This window comes from Tribolium madens, unplaced genomic scaffold (genome assembly GCF_015345945.1).
Source record: "Tribolium madens isolate multiple individuals breed KSU strain unplaced genomic scaffold, Tmad_KSU_1.1 Scaffold_71;HRSCAF=194;Tcas5.2_LG6, whole genome shotgun sequence".
NCBI classification, from domain to species: domain Eukaryota; kingdom Metazoa; phylum Arthropoda; class Insecta; order Coleoptera; family Tenebrionidae; genus Tribolium; species Tribolium madens.
In genome coordinates, this window is record NW_025401041.1 from 21935 (window position 1) to 35089 (window position 13155).

Below are 13155 nucleotides of genomic sequence, written 5' to 3' on the forward strand. Positions count from 1 at the left end.
TAAGTGAAATTAATAAAAGCTTATTGTTAATTGCAAAAAAAATAAAATAAATTTATTTCAATTAGCAAAATATTGCTGAACAACATTTTTTTCTAATTATTCGTCCTTCTAATACGACTTTAACACGTCTGGCTCATTAAAGCATCGGTTTTGGTATCAAAATAAGCTTTCCTTCAGGCGCGAAATAGAAAAAAATACAAAAAATATTATTAGGCATTTCATAAAATACAAGGTTAAATGTTAAACATTTTAATTAATATAAAAAAGAAACATATTTCAAGAAAATAAATAAATCTTCCAAATATGTAATTTCATCGTACATCAGTACCTCTGTCAAATTTAGAAGGTTTAAGCTTTTGGTTGGTTGTTTCAAAAAAATTTTCTGCAGCCCGTTTTTGACCAGAAACACATCCTGTTCTTTGTGTTTGTATGATCTCCTCGTTTCTGCACAATTCACACTTCGCTATTCCATTAGCTTCCATTAGTAACGTTAAATCATGTAAAATTGGTTTGGTACATTTAACACAAGAAACTGGTTCAACAATTGAGATATCCTTCATGTCATATTCTTCGGTTTTCGTTATTACGAAATGTTCCTCACTTACGTTTTCGTTTTCTTCGGCTTTGACTTCGGTTATGTTTTCTTCTAAAATTGTTTTACTCATCACTTTTTCTAAATCCTCTTCAGTTGTTATTTTTTTAGCAATTTCTTTAGGTAAGTTGGAGGAGAGAAGTCCAAGTGAAAAATCTACGCCAAACAATGCTTTGTAAGGGGTACGTTTTATAATCCCATTATAAGAAGAATTTTTTTGCCATTGCACATAATAACAACCTAATGACCAATTTGTTGAATGGTTATCATTGAGCCATGCTCTCAGCATATTTTCAACATCTTGATTAGATCTCTCAACACTTCCTTGAAACTGTGGGTGACGAGGACGACCATTCACAATCTTGCAAGAATGCCATCTTGAACTCAATTGTTCAATTACAGCATTCACAAACTCTCTCCCATTATTGCTTTGTAGAATTTGTGGGGCACCAAATTGCAAAAATATTTTTAAAATTTCAGACGCCACTTCTTCTACTCGTTTGGATTTTAAAGGTCTTAAATGAACAAATTTTGTAAGATAATCTTGATAGTTTAACAAGTATTTATAGTCTCCATCTGGAGTTGACTGAAAATCTATCAAATCTATCTGTCCTCTGTGATTCCATCCTATGGGCAGGATGGGTTTAACTAGTATTCCTTTTTTTGGCTGCTGTTTTTTTTCGGAGCAGGTGGTACAACACTTAACAAAAATTTCTACTGCTGGCCGAGGAATTGAATATTTTGGTTTCAGTAACTTTAGCATTTTATCGCGGCCTCCATGGCCATTGCTTATATGAGTTTCAACTAATTTTTCATAAAATTTCTCATACGGCACTATAAAAGTTATTTCATCATTAGGACTTTTTCTTTTCTTTATAATAATTGTTTCTCCACCTATTTTCATAGTTTCATAAATACGCGAGAAATAATGCTGCTCATTGGTCCTTTTTTCGCCTTTTTCTTTTGCTTCCCTGCTGGATTGCAAAATTTTGTTTATTTCTTCTACTTTTCTCAACGTCCACGGCTTCTTAATACCTTTTTCGTGAGCTAGGACAAAAATAATGAATTATTTAGTTGAAATTTATTTTTGAGGTTATGTTGTTTTATTATTGATGATTGATGAATAATACTAAGTGATGTTTTTACTTACCCTCATAAAATTTTTGTAGTTCTTGATAATACAACTCTTTATTAACGAAGGCATGGCTGTCTGTATCTTCTAGCATTTTAAATTTTATGATCGAACTAATAAATTCAATAATACTGTCTTGCCAACAGGCGTATTATAATACGCCTAAATAACGCAGTTTTATTTCAGTCGTATTATAAATTAACCAGAAATATTTTACTATGAGACCAACACTTACTCAGCATTTTATAATACGCCTAAAATTTTCCGTTCAATGGTAAAAACACACTGCATTTATTCATTCATTTACAGTTTGCCCAGTAATTTACAAAATGACTAGGCATTTTTTAAACGACTGAATTTGTAAATAGCCTACGACATAGGTATGCATCAAACAACGCATAATAAGAACTAGATATAAAATAAATATAAAGTAACATTACCTATGCACCATTGTTTGGCTTAAGGAAAAATTGAAGTATCCTTCAATCGACCGCTGGTAATAGCCAGTGGCAAAAACTTTCACTTAAAAAATATTATTTTAGTGGAAACAGAAATGTTTGAAATAATTGACATATTTAATAGGGTTAATATATAAAATACCTGCTTGTTCTTAAATATGGAGTTAATTCGACAAGTTCCCACGCAGCATTTTTATTGTGTCTAAAATTCTGAGAAAGTGTTAAAAATTTAATGTCTCATATTTTTTGAGCGGCATGGTAAAGTTATTTTTTAATATACAAAGCTTTAATATACAAAGCAAAAAGTCTTTTTTTTGTTAAACAGCACTTGTACATTTTATTTCTCATTACAACAGCAAAATCAATCATTTTGCGAATGTCTAAAAACCGACTAATTGCGTTAATTGTCATTATCATTACATAATAATTATTATGTAAAGTCCGTTTTTTTATTTATGCGTGTCAATTCGAAAGACAATTATCTCTTTTCAACATTTGTAAATAGCCTTACGCAATACGTAGCTTCGCTACGTATTTGCATAAGGTCGGTCACCTTATTTATCTCACTTTAACAAATGCAATTAAAGTAACGCAGAACGTACATCTTGGCGTCAAGTAGGTCATTTGTAATTTCATTTTTAATTGAAAAACTGTTTTGAGACTAATATTTAGACCCTCTATATCATCATAACAATCGTACGAAATTCAAACCCTATAAAAATCCAGAGAGAAGCTTTAATTTTTGACTTTAGTACCAAAATGTCTGAAGTGTCAAAAACAGACGGAGGTCATGTCGTGTTCTTGATTCACACTATCCCCACCAGCAAATAAAAAAAAATAGACTTTATACAGAATGTTTCGTTTTATTGTTGAATGTTGGGGTTTAGGGTAAAAAGTACTCTAACTTATTTGGCTGTAGTTTCTTCCCAATTTCAGCAACAAAATTCTAAATTTCATGGTTTTTCATAATTTTTGCATTTTCCCGATTTTGAGTAAAATCAGATTTAAAATTTATGTTACAGACCCTAAAGAGCATAAAAATTAAAAATTACATTTGTTTTGCCGTTTAGGACGCCACTAATTAAAAATTTCGACATTTCATCACGGTATTCGTTTAGGTGTATACAGGTTTTCAGCTGTACCAAATTTTGTAATTTTATCTATTCTGAAATATTGGGAAAAATCTTTTTTCTAATTTACGTTTATAATACATTTATTAACGTCTCCAGTAGAAGTCGTTTATGGCTATCTATAAAAGCCCACTGTACTTTAATGAATTTAGGGTTATTTAGTTTTTGGATGCCGCTTTTGACGTGTCAGGTAACAAATTTTGCGTTGTTGCTTCGGCAATTTCACGAATTTCGAGCGGAGTGCAAACTGAATTCTGTTTCTCATATTTTATTTAATATTATTATGTTGTAACACTAATAACTAATAATTTGCAAATTTTATTTTTAATGACAGACGGCAGCAATGACTCAAAAAAACAGGTGGGCGCCGAGTGTTACCAACCGATACCAACTAACACAAAATTCTCTAGGCGACAAAAAAAATATTTTTTTAATTAAAATAAGGGGACACAAATTAGAAAAAATAGCATAAAATACTCGTTTTCTAATGTCATTGGCGCACTCATCCCATAGAAAACTCGCTTACGGCTCGTTTTCTAACTTGGGATTCGTGCGCCAAATCAACCCTTATAAAACTTGTTCTTTAATATACTATTAAAAAACGCAGCCCTTTTAAGGGATGTAGCTTCCTTACACAGCATTTTTCAAAACATGTTTATATTTAGGAAACTTTTGTTTTAAAATGAAATATTTTATGATCTATTTAAATTCCACAAAAAAATGCAACACTCGAATGCTAGCGTTAAGAAGTTCACGTGCGATAGCTGCCTCTTTAGGACAACAACTCAGGTGGCGTTGAAAAAACATATCGCAAGAAGACACCCTTCAGGGAAATTGTTACATGAGTGTCCTCATTGTTTTTTTACGGCGAGGTATAAGGTGTACCTGAATCAGCATATAACAAGACAACATACTGACGCTGAAAAGATTGAATGGTTCAGATGCGCTCACTGTGATTACAAAGGAAAACTTAGAGTAAATTTGAATAGACATATTAAGGTAGTTCATGGAAATACTGAGAGGAAGAAGTTTAGTTGCGATTTGTAAGAGTACAAGTGTACGAGAAAAGACAGTGTTGAAACGCAAAAGTTGAGGATGTATTTCCCAAAAAAAGAAGTGTTGTAAATTTGAGTTTTCTTCAACTATTATGTGCAAAAATAAACACTTTTGTAATTTTTTACTTGTTATTTATTTATCGTAAATTTATTAAACTTGTTTTTTAATATACTATTTTGGCTAGTTTAGTTTAGATTATTTGTTTACTTTCAGTGTTGCCAGCTCAAAACAATTAAATTCACCAGATCTTAGTTGAAAATTTACTAGATTTACTCCTATTTGCACCAAATTAAAGATTATTGATATGATTTAATTTTTTTGATACTGTCGAAGATTCGCGTTTTTTACATAAATCTCGCAAACCTACTCGAAAACGTGCTTAAACACTCGAAAAATTAAAAAATAGGTAACGCTATGTTATTTAGTCTAATTCTATAATTTTTTGTCTAGTTTTTAATTAAATTTTGCAAAATATCGCGTAACAAAAAATCTATTGGCAACACTAAATTAGTGGTAATCTTTCTAAATTTGTTATGTCAGCAGAATGTTTCAGGTGACGGCTAAATCACTAAATCAGTACTCGCCCGTCGCTAATGAATGACAATTGCCTATAAAAGTTTGACGTTTGAATGTCACCCGATATTAACGTTTTTACTTGAAAAACATGCTAAAACACTTGATAAAAGAAAAAATTATGACTTAATTTGATGTTTTTTGTGTTTGTTTTAGCAAAATCTTACAATTAACACCATTTTCGATCATGTTTCGTATTTTTCGTCTTATTTTTTTGACAAAATTTCACTCAAAAAGAGCTAAATCGAATGAAACAAACAAAATAACATCAATTTAGATTTATTTTTGTTATGTTTAAGTATGTTTTAATATAATCCTGCAAAATAAATGAGTCTCTGCTTCAAAAATGAACTAAATCAAACAAGACACGCTAAACGATATCAATTTCAATTTAATTTGGTATTTTTTCAGTCAGTTTTTACAAAAATTTAAATGTAAGTACCTATTTTTTTTAAAACGTGCTAAAACATTTTATAACTCTGTAACACTAGTTTTGACCTAATTTGATAAATTTTCGGTTTATTTTTAACCAAATTTTGCAAAATAGTTCTGTTTCTATCTAAAAACGCTCATAAATATACAAAATAATGTACTTTTTGACTCTTTTTACCGATTTTTTTACCTTGAGTGAAATATTATTTAGAAAAACAAAACTATTTCCCGATTTTTCAATTTGTTTTGAGAAAATTTAGCATTTGAGTTTCTGCATGGCTAAAAAACGTGCAAAATGCTCAAAAAATACAAAAAAAAAACATAGAGTTATCATTTTTGACTAACTTTACCATATCAATAATTAAAAAATCAAATTAAAAAGTTAATTTTACTAACATTTGGGCGAATACTCGATTTAAAAAATTATTTCAAATAACATTAATTTCTGTTGGAATTACAGTCACGTGTCTAAAAACATCAGAAAACAGAATTTTTGCATAAGTTTTTACCAAATCATTAAACTAGTATAAAAATCACCACTCTGGTGAAATTTCACCAGACTTGGCAACACTGTTTACTTTATTCGATTTTATTTCAGTACAAAAGTGTGAATGTTGGAAAGGTCAAAACCATTTTCTTACTTGACTGTTATATTTTGTTCAAAAATGTAATACCGACCTTACCAGATATACCAATTTCAATGATTTTATACTTAATTTTAATAAGTGTTAAGAAATTAACATATCCTTTTAAACAGCTGCTTAAAATTCTATATTTCCGGAATTCACAGAAAAAAGATTTTGTTTTGATTACCAGTGGTGACAGTAGTGGATGATGAATGAGTGTGTCACACGGAAACACTGAGGTTACTTCCTGTGTCAAACAACTGTAATAATTTATCCCAAAAAAGTGTATTAAAAACGTCCGATACAATGAAGAATCTGGATTAATATTACTAAAGTTAGTAAAAAATATAATAACCAAAAAATCATTGTTATTTGTCATCATTTCAGAGAAAATAACTTGTTTTTAAAACCTGATTTGCTGCAATGGAAAGCAACTTAGTTGGTGAAGTAACCTTCAACTGTGATCAAACCGTTGAAACGTTCAAGTGTAATCTGTGTCATTTTAAAACAGATTTGAAGACTGTTTTGCATTATCACAGATACTTGCATCATAATTCGGAAGAGACACGTAGAAAAATTGCAAAATACAAATGCCGCAAGTGCGATTTTACAACATATTCAGTTTTATTATGGTTCAAACATAATGTTAGAAAAAACTTGGATATTAAGGATTTTACTAAAGTCTACAGATTTGAATGCACATGTTGTCCTTTCAAAGCTGTTTATAAGGTGTCATTGCATCTCCACATCCTTAATAAACACACTTCATCTGAACAAATCACATGGTTTCAATGTGAACATTGTGATTTCAAAACTAAACTAAAGGCATCATTAATAAGACACACCAGTTTAAAACACACACTTATTGATGAATCACAGTGGTTCAGTTGTGATTTGTGCAAATATAAAACACAACAAGAAACGAATTTAAAAAGACACAAAATTTACAATCATTCGCAAGATATAGCCATGTATGAGTGTACGAAATGTACCTACAAAACAAAACATCGAGGTTCATTGAAATGTCATGAATTAAGACATCATGATGATGCTCAGTGGTACAGTTGTGATTACTGTAACCACCGATCGAAAATCAAGAAAGATTTGTTGAGGCACATTCAATTACGACACACTGAAAATACTTCGAAAGCGAGAAATGAGTTCTCTTGCACTTTCTGTACGTACAAAACTTTGTATCAGCAGTCTTTAAAGCAACACATCGTTGGACATCACACTGCACCTGAAGAAATCCAATGGTTTGAATGTGATCAATGCGACTACAAGGGAAAACGCAAAGACTATCTTAATGTTCACAAAAAAATGCAACATTCTAATATTGGTGTTAAGGAATTGCCGTGCAATATCTGTTCGTTTAAAACAACAAATCAGGAGGCATTAGAGAAACACATCTTTAGAAACCATTCTTCAGTGAAATTACAAGAGTGTCCTCATTGTTTTTTTACCACGAGGTATCGGACACTTCTAAATCAGCACATAATAAGGTTACATACTGACGCCGAAAAGATTGAATGGTTCAAATGCTCTCATTGTGATTATAAAGGAAAAGTTAGAGGAAATTTGCTGAGACATCTTAGAGCAGTTCATAGAAGTGTTGGGAATAAAACGTTTAGTTGCGATTTGTGTGATTACAAATCAAATAGAAAAAGTAATCTTAAAAGGCATAAGTTTAAGCATTTCACAAAAAAAGAAAAGATGTAAATTTGTGTCTTGTTTTTTTTTTTTAATAAACATATTTTTGTAATTATGTGTTATTTTTTTGTTATTATTTATCCTAATAGAAAACGCTTTAGTAAACTTTATTATTTTCACGAAAAATGCGAGATATAAAATAATAAAACAATTATTATTATTAATGCATGGAAATGTAAAAATATTAACAAAAAATTACTTTTATTCACAATCGTAAAGTATTAATGAAATTACCTTGCATGTGAAAAGTTTTAAAGTATGGCATTTTAACTTCATTTAACAATTGATATGAAATATACAGTTCAAGTTGGGAAGTGGTCATTTTCTTATAAGTTGATATGTAATATGACAGTATCCACTTTGGGAAATGACTACTTACCAACCCGAACACTTAAGCTAAACTGTCATGTCGTTTTTCAAAATTTGATAAATTATTGGCTTTTGTTCTTTATTAGAAGGATGATTGTGAATAAATTAGTAATGAAGCACCTCACACCTCGGTATGTAATCTACTATTTTAGCTGTTTTGAATGATTTAGATTATTAACAAATTTTATTTAAATAACAATATTAAATTTTTGTTGTCTTAAACAATTCCTAAAAATAACGAACATTATGAAATTAATAACAACTATTTATAAAGGGTGTTTATTTAAATTTGGCGGTGATATGATGAGTGTGTTGCGAACGGACCACAATTTTTAATACGCCCCACGAGGTGTCAATGACTCCAAATTTAAAAAAAAACACCCGTTACAGTGAGCGGCAAAAATATGGAATAATCTTATTGAAAATATTCTGTTTTGAGAAATATGCTGGAAGAGATCAATTTTCTTTTTCAAAAATAGAAAATTCTCAATGTATATGTTTGTTTTTTGTTGATATTATTTCACTTTTTTGGTGTATTGTCATGTATATATGTCGATGACGTCATTACTCAAAAACCAAAAAGTGTGAAATTTTAAATTAATTTGAAAATTGTCTATTTAAAAAAATATACCTGTTCGAGCATTTTTGCCAAAATAAAATATTTTCAGTTTTAATAAGATTATTCCATAATTTTAACTGTATAACATTGATTTTAATTTTGTGGCCTCTTAAACAGTGGCCTATGTTTTTTTTATATTCTAGTTTTTGGGAATTCGCGGATAAAGTTTTTGTCTCATTATTATTATGACAGTGGGTGAGAACTTCGACTTCGCCTAATCCAGATGTTCTTTATAATAAAAGCAATGATCAAAGTCAAGAATACAAACAAGGTGATTCTTTTTAGGGCCTATATTAGAAACTTTTTAACTTCTAATGCAGATAGAAATTTAAAATTTGGTACACATCTCAAAACGACCAGTCTAAGTTCAATTAAATTATTTTAAAAATGGCTCCTCTCCAAACTGAGTAAAATGTATCTAGTTATTAGAACTTATCTGTCATAGTTTTTGACATATGTCAATTTTTGCTCAAAAACATTCATTTGCAGAGGTTTATTAAAAACATCACAGCTCTTGAACCGTTTGCGATAAGTCAATAATTTTTTTTGCATTCGATAACCAAACGTCCGAAGAGTTTCCTAAAATTTTCAAAATTGTCAACTGTCAAATTGCAAAGCTTATATGATTTTTTGAAAATGATATTTAACAAACAGCTATAACTCAGTTTTTTCAAATAAAATGACCCCATTTTCTCAACGGCAAGCGAAAGCGAAAGTTCTAGAAGGACTTTTATCAACATGTCCTATACCCATCTCTTACAGTTTCTAAAATAATCACGAAAAACATGTTTTTGTTTTTTATTTTTATAGTCAATCACGTAGGCTTTGGAAAATGATCAATACGTATTAAAGATTTAGACTACACAACACCCATTCGGAATTACGAAGAATTGAAGCAAGGATTGAGAAGGCATTTAATAATCTTCAACCAAATGAAATAATGGAAGCCACTCAAATCAGTTCACCATCGAATTTTGGACTGTTTGAAAATGGTAAACGTATCGAACATCTGTATTAATTATGGTATATCTTTATTGTATTTTTTCAAAGCCAATGTGATTAACTATAAAAATAAAAATTATAACATGTTTTTCGTGATAATTTCAAAAACTGTAAGAGATAGGTATAGGACATGTTGATAAAAGTCCCTCTACAAATTAATGTACTTTTGATTGCCGTTGAGAAAATAGAGTCATTTCATTTGAAAAAACTGAGTTATAGCTGTTTGGTAATGATCATTTTCAAAAAATCATACTAGCCTTGCAATTTGACAGTTGACAATTTTGAAAATTCTAGAAAACTTTTCGAACCTTTGGTTATCGAATGCAAAAAAAATTATTTACTTATCGCAAAGGGTTCAAGAGCTGATTTTGTAACTTCCTCAGTATTACTGTGGTTCAAACATAATATTAGAAAAAACTTGGATATTAAGAAATTTACTGCACCAAAAATAGTTTATCGATTTGAATGCAATTTTTGCCCATTTAAAACACTTCATAGATCATCACTAAAATTCCACATTTGTTGCAAACACACTCCACTTGAAGAAATCAAATGGTTTCAATGTGAACAATGCGATTTTAAAACCAAACGAAAATCATCACTTTCAGAACACATCAAACGTAAGCACACAATCATTGAAGAATCACAATCGAAATGTGTTCGTTGTGATTTGTGCAATTATACAACAAGTCGGGAAGAGAATTTAAAAAGACACAAAAATTACAACCATTTGGCACCCCAAGACACAATTTTATATGAATGTACGCAATGTGTATTCAGAACAAAGCATCGGGGCGACTTGAAGCGCCACCATATAAGACATCACACGGCCTTAGATGCTATAAAATGGCACAACTGTAAGCTCTGCACCTACCGGTCGAAAACCGCATCAGATTTGAGGTCACACATTCGATTACGACACGAGGATTTGAAACAAAGAATGAGATTTTCTTGCGATTTTTGTCCTTACAAAACCGGGCAAAATCTTTCTTTGAAAAGACACGTTACTAGACGGCACACTGCACTTGAGGAAGTCCAGTGGTTCGAATGTGACCAATGCAACTACAGGGGAAATGCCAGTCAACACAAAAAAATGCAACATTCTGACAGCAGTATTAAGACAGTGTCGTGCAATTATTGCTGTTTTAGGACCACCGTCGAGGATGAATTGGAGAAACATATCGCAAAAGGACACTCTTTAAGGAAATTACACGAATGTCCACAGTGTTTTTACACAACGAAACGTAAAACTTTACTGAATCGGCATCTTGTAACGCAGCATGCTGATGCTGAACAAATCAAGTGTTTCAAATGCAATGAATGTGATTACCAGGGGAAACTTAAAACTTATTTGATGAGACATATTAAGTTGGTTCATAAAAGTGAGGAGACTAATAAGTTATTCAATTGTGATTTGTGCGAGTATAGGAGCAAGAGAAAAGAGAATCTAAAGAGACACAAGATTAGTATGCATTCCACAATACCAAAAATTATATAATCCTTAAAATTTAAGTATACTTTTCTAGCAAACAACATTTTAATTTGCTGTAAAAGTACACTAGAAATATGTTATTTATTATAAAAAGTATAATAATGAAAAACTAAAACCCAAATTCTTATTTTTGACGCTACCAACCTTGCAATAATTATTCTACATTTTACGATGCTAGGGAAAAAGTTTGTATTTATGATAATTTTTGTACCTCTACTAAATTTAAAAAAAAACATATACCAGGTGAATAAAAAGTATGGAACCAAACGTTTTGCGCTTAAACTATTTATCTTTTGAAAAAACTAATTAATGAGTGATAAAGTACTAAAAAATTTGATGATTTAACAAGAATAATTTTTTTCGAAATTACCTTTTGTTTTTGAGTTCTACAAAAAAAATATTTTTTTAAATGGCAACCCACTATAAAATCATTTTTCTCATAGAAACCATACTCTAAGGATTACAACTAACTGCTTTATATTTAATTTTTTCAAATTTTTTTTTTACATAAATTGCAATTTTGACAAAAAAAATCGCATAACTGAAAAACAAAACAAAATTTCGTTCTGAAAATACGATCACATTTTTTATATTACTTTAATTTATATTAATTATTATTTTCTGGAGGCAAATGATTAAAAATAAAACCGCTTGGTTCCATACTTTATTCTCACCCTGTATGTATGTACAAGATTATCAGTATCATTAAATAGTCATAAAAAAATGTCAAATGTCAAAATTTTTTAATTATTTTTTCCATGTTCCTGCTGGTATCTTACTTAAAAAAATTTTCTGGGGCACGAGTTCCTAAACACTGTATAAGAGTTCTTTTACTGGACGCAATCTTCCTGCTCATGGACAATCCCTTAGAAGCAAGGGAGACGACTCTAAACTTTTGTACGGTGGAAGGTGCTATATTTTTGACAAGAGAAAAATCAGTAGTTCGAAATTGTCAAATAGTTGTGAGATCACATATTTTGATGTTAAAGCCTGCTTTATAGTTAATTTTTAGAAAATGTCAAAAAAGTTGATGTTTCATGTTTTTTGACCGGCGTAGGACAATCATTTGTTTGTTAATATAATAGGTATTTTTTTAAATTTGGCGGCATAGTTGGCGGTGATTTGAGTGTGAACAGACCATAATTTTTAATACGTCCGGCCAAGATTTATAAAGTAAGAAGGTTGCCTTTGCACCAATCAGTGATGCCAGATTAGGGAATTTTTCCCTAGTTTTAGGGATTTTTCTAACAAAAAGGGAAAAAGGGATTTTTTCAATTTTTTTTTAATAATCTAGGGATTTTTTACATTTTCAGTAAAAACATCAAGATTTTATAATTTTTATTATATAATATATTGTAACTTTGCCAAGTTAGCGCATTTTTATATGAGTTTAGCACACATAGTAACGCGGAAACCAAAAATATATTTTCTGTAGTTAGATGTGAAAAGACAAGATAGGAAGTGCACTAAAAGCTGTTTGCGTTTTTTGCGTTGCCATGTTTACTAATTATTGCAATTCATTTAATGTTTTAGACGAATATTTAAAATTAATGAAATCCTATAATTTATAAGTATAAATAAAAATTAAGTAGGTATCTAAATATACACGTTTATTTGAATTTGTTTTAATTAACATGAATTTTATTTTATTATTTCTTTAGTAAAATTTATTTTAATTTAATGTTATATTATTTATTGATTTTTTTGTTGTTTGGAGTTAACACATTTTTTTGTTGTATTTATATTATATTACCTCAACGAAATAGACCTATGAAACAGTATCTTTTAATTTTTTTAAGTAGTTTAGGGAATTTGGAAGCTACAATCTAGGGACAAGCGCTTAATCTCATCTGGCATCACTGGCACCAATTCTACAGCTCCCAACTCATTGGCTGGGAATGTGGGTTGGAAAGTTTCCACACAAACTGAAGGTGAAAATGACCATTCACCGTTTTCGTCTTGTA

The 13155-nt window shown here is 30.1% G+C and overlaps 3 protein-coding genes across 4 annotated transcripts; 2 read left to right on the plus strand and 1 right to left on the minus strand.

Annotated features, from left to right (window-relative positions):
- Positions 1–233: 233 nt before the first annotated feature.
- LOC123009211 (KRAB-A domain-containing protein 2-like) lies at positions 234–2095 on the minus strand. 2 transcript variants are annotated; one of them, XM_044405372.1, is made up of 3 exons: positions 1743–2095; positions 1487–1639; positions 234–1426 (listed from the first exon to the last, which is right to left on the minus strand). In XM_044405372.1, exons 1-3 carry the CDS (start codon positions 1816–1818, stop codon positions 312–314), a joined length of 1344 nt encoding a protein of 447 aa, XP_044261307.1. In that variant the 5' UTR covers positions 1819–2095; the 3' UTR covers positions 234–311. The 2 variants fall into 2 exon arrangements, with proteins under 2 accessions (XP_044261307.1, XP_044261306.1); XM_044405371.1 differs by having other exon boundaries at positions 234–1639.
- A 3921-nt stretch (positions 2096–6016) lies between these two features.
- On the plus strand, positions 6017–7762 carry LOC123009213 (zinc finger X-chromosomal protein-like). The gene is made up of 2 exons (XM_044405374.1): positions 6017–6333; positions 6387–7762. Exon 2 carries the CDS (start codon positions 6423–6425, stop codon positions 7716–7718), a length of 1296 nt encoding a protein of 431 aa, XP_044261309.1. The 5' UTR covers positions 6017–6333; positions 6387–6422; the 3' UTR covers positions 7719–7762.
- Positions 7763–8168: 406 nt separating this feature from the next.
- Positions 8169–11197, plus strand: LOC123009093 (zinc finger Y-chromosomal protein 2-like). The gene is made up of 2 exons (XM_044405219.1): positions 8169–8209; positions 10060–11197. The coding sequence occupies exons 1-2, from the start codon at positions 8169–8171 to the stop codon at positions 11195–11197; spliced, it is 1179 nt and encodes a 392-aa protein (XP_044261154.1).
- The last annotated feature ends 1958 nt before the right edge of the window (positions 11198–13155 follow it).

Excerpts from the sequence above, each read along its gene's own strand:
- LOC123009211 (XM_044405371.1), bottom strand. The coding sequence starts at position 1,818 with ATGCTAGAAGATACAGACAGCCATGCCTTCGTTAATAAAGAGTTGTAT. Across the intron at positions 1,640-1,742 it reads ACTACAAAAATTTTATGAGG|CTCACGAAAAAGGTATTAAG; the intron begins GTAAGTAAAAAC and ends TTTTTGTCCTAG.
- LOC123009213 (XM_044405374.1), top strand. The coding sequence starts at position 6,423 with ATGGAAAGCAACTTAGTTGGTGAAGTAACCTTCAACTGTGATCAAACC.
- LOC123009093 (XM_044405219.1), top strand. The coding sequence starts at position 8,169 with ATGATTGTGAATAAATTAGTAATGAAGCACCTCACACCTCG. Across the intron at positions 8,210-10,059 it reads ATGAAGCACCTCACACCTCG|AGCTGATTTTGTAACTTCCT; the intron begins GTATGTAATCTA and ends AAAGGGTTCAAG.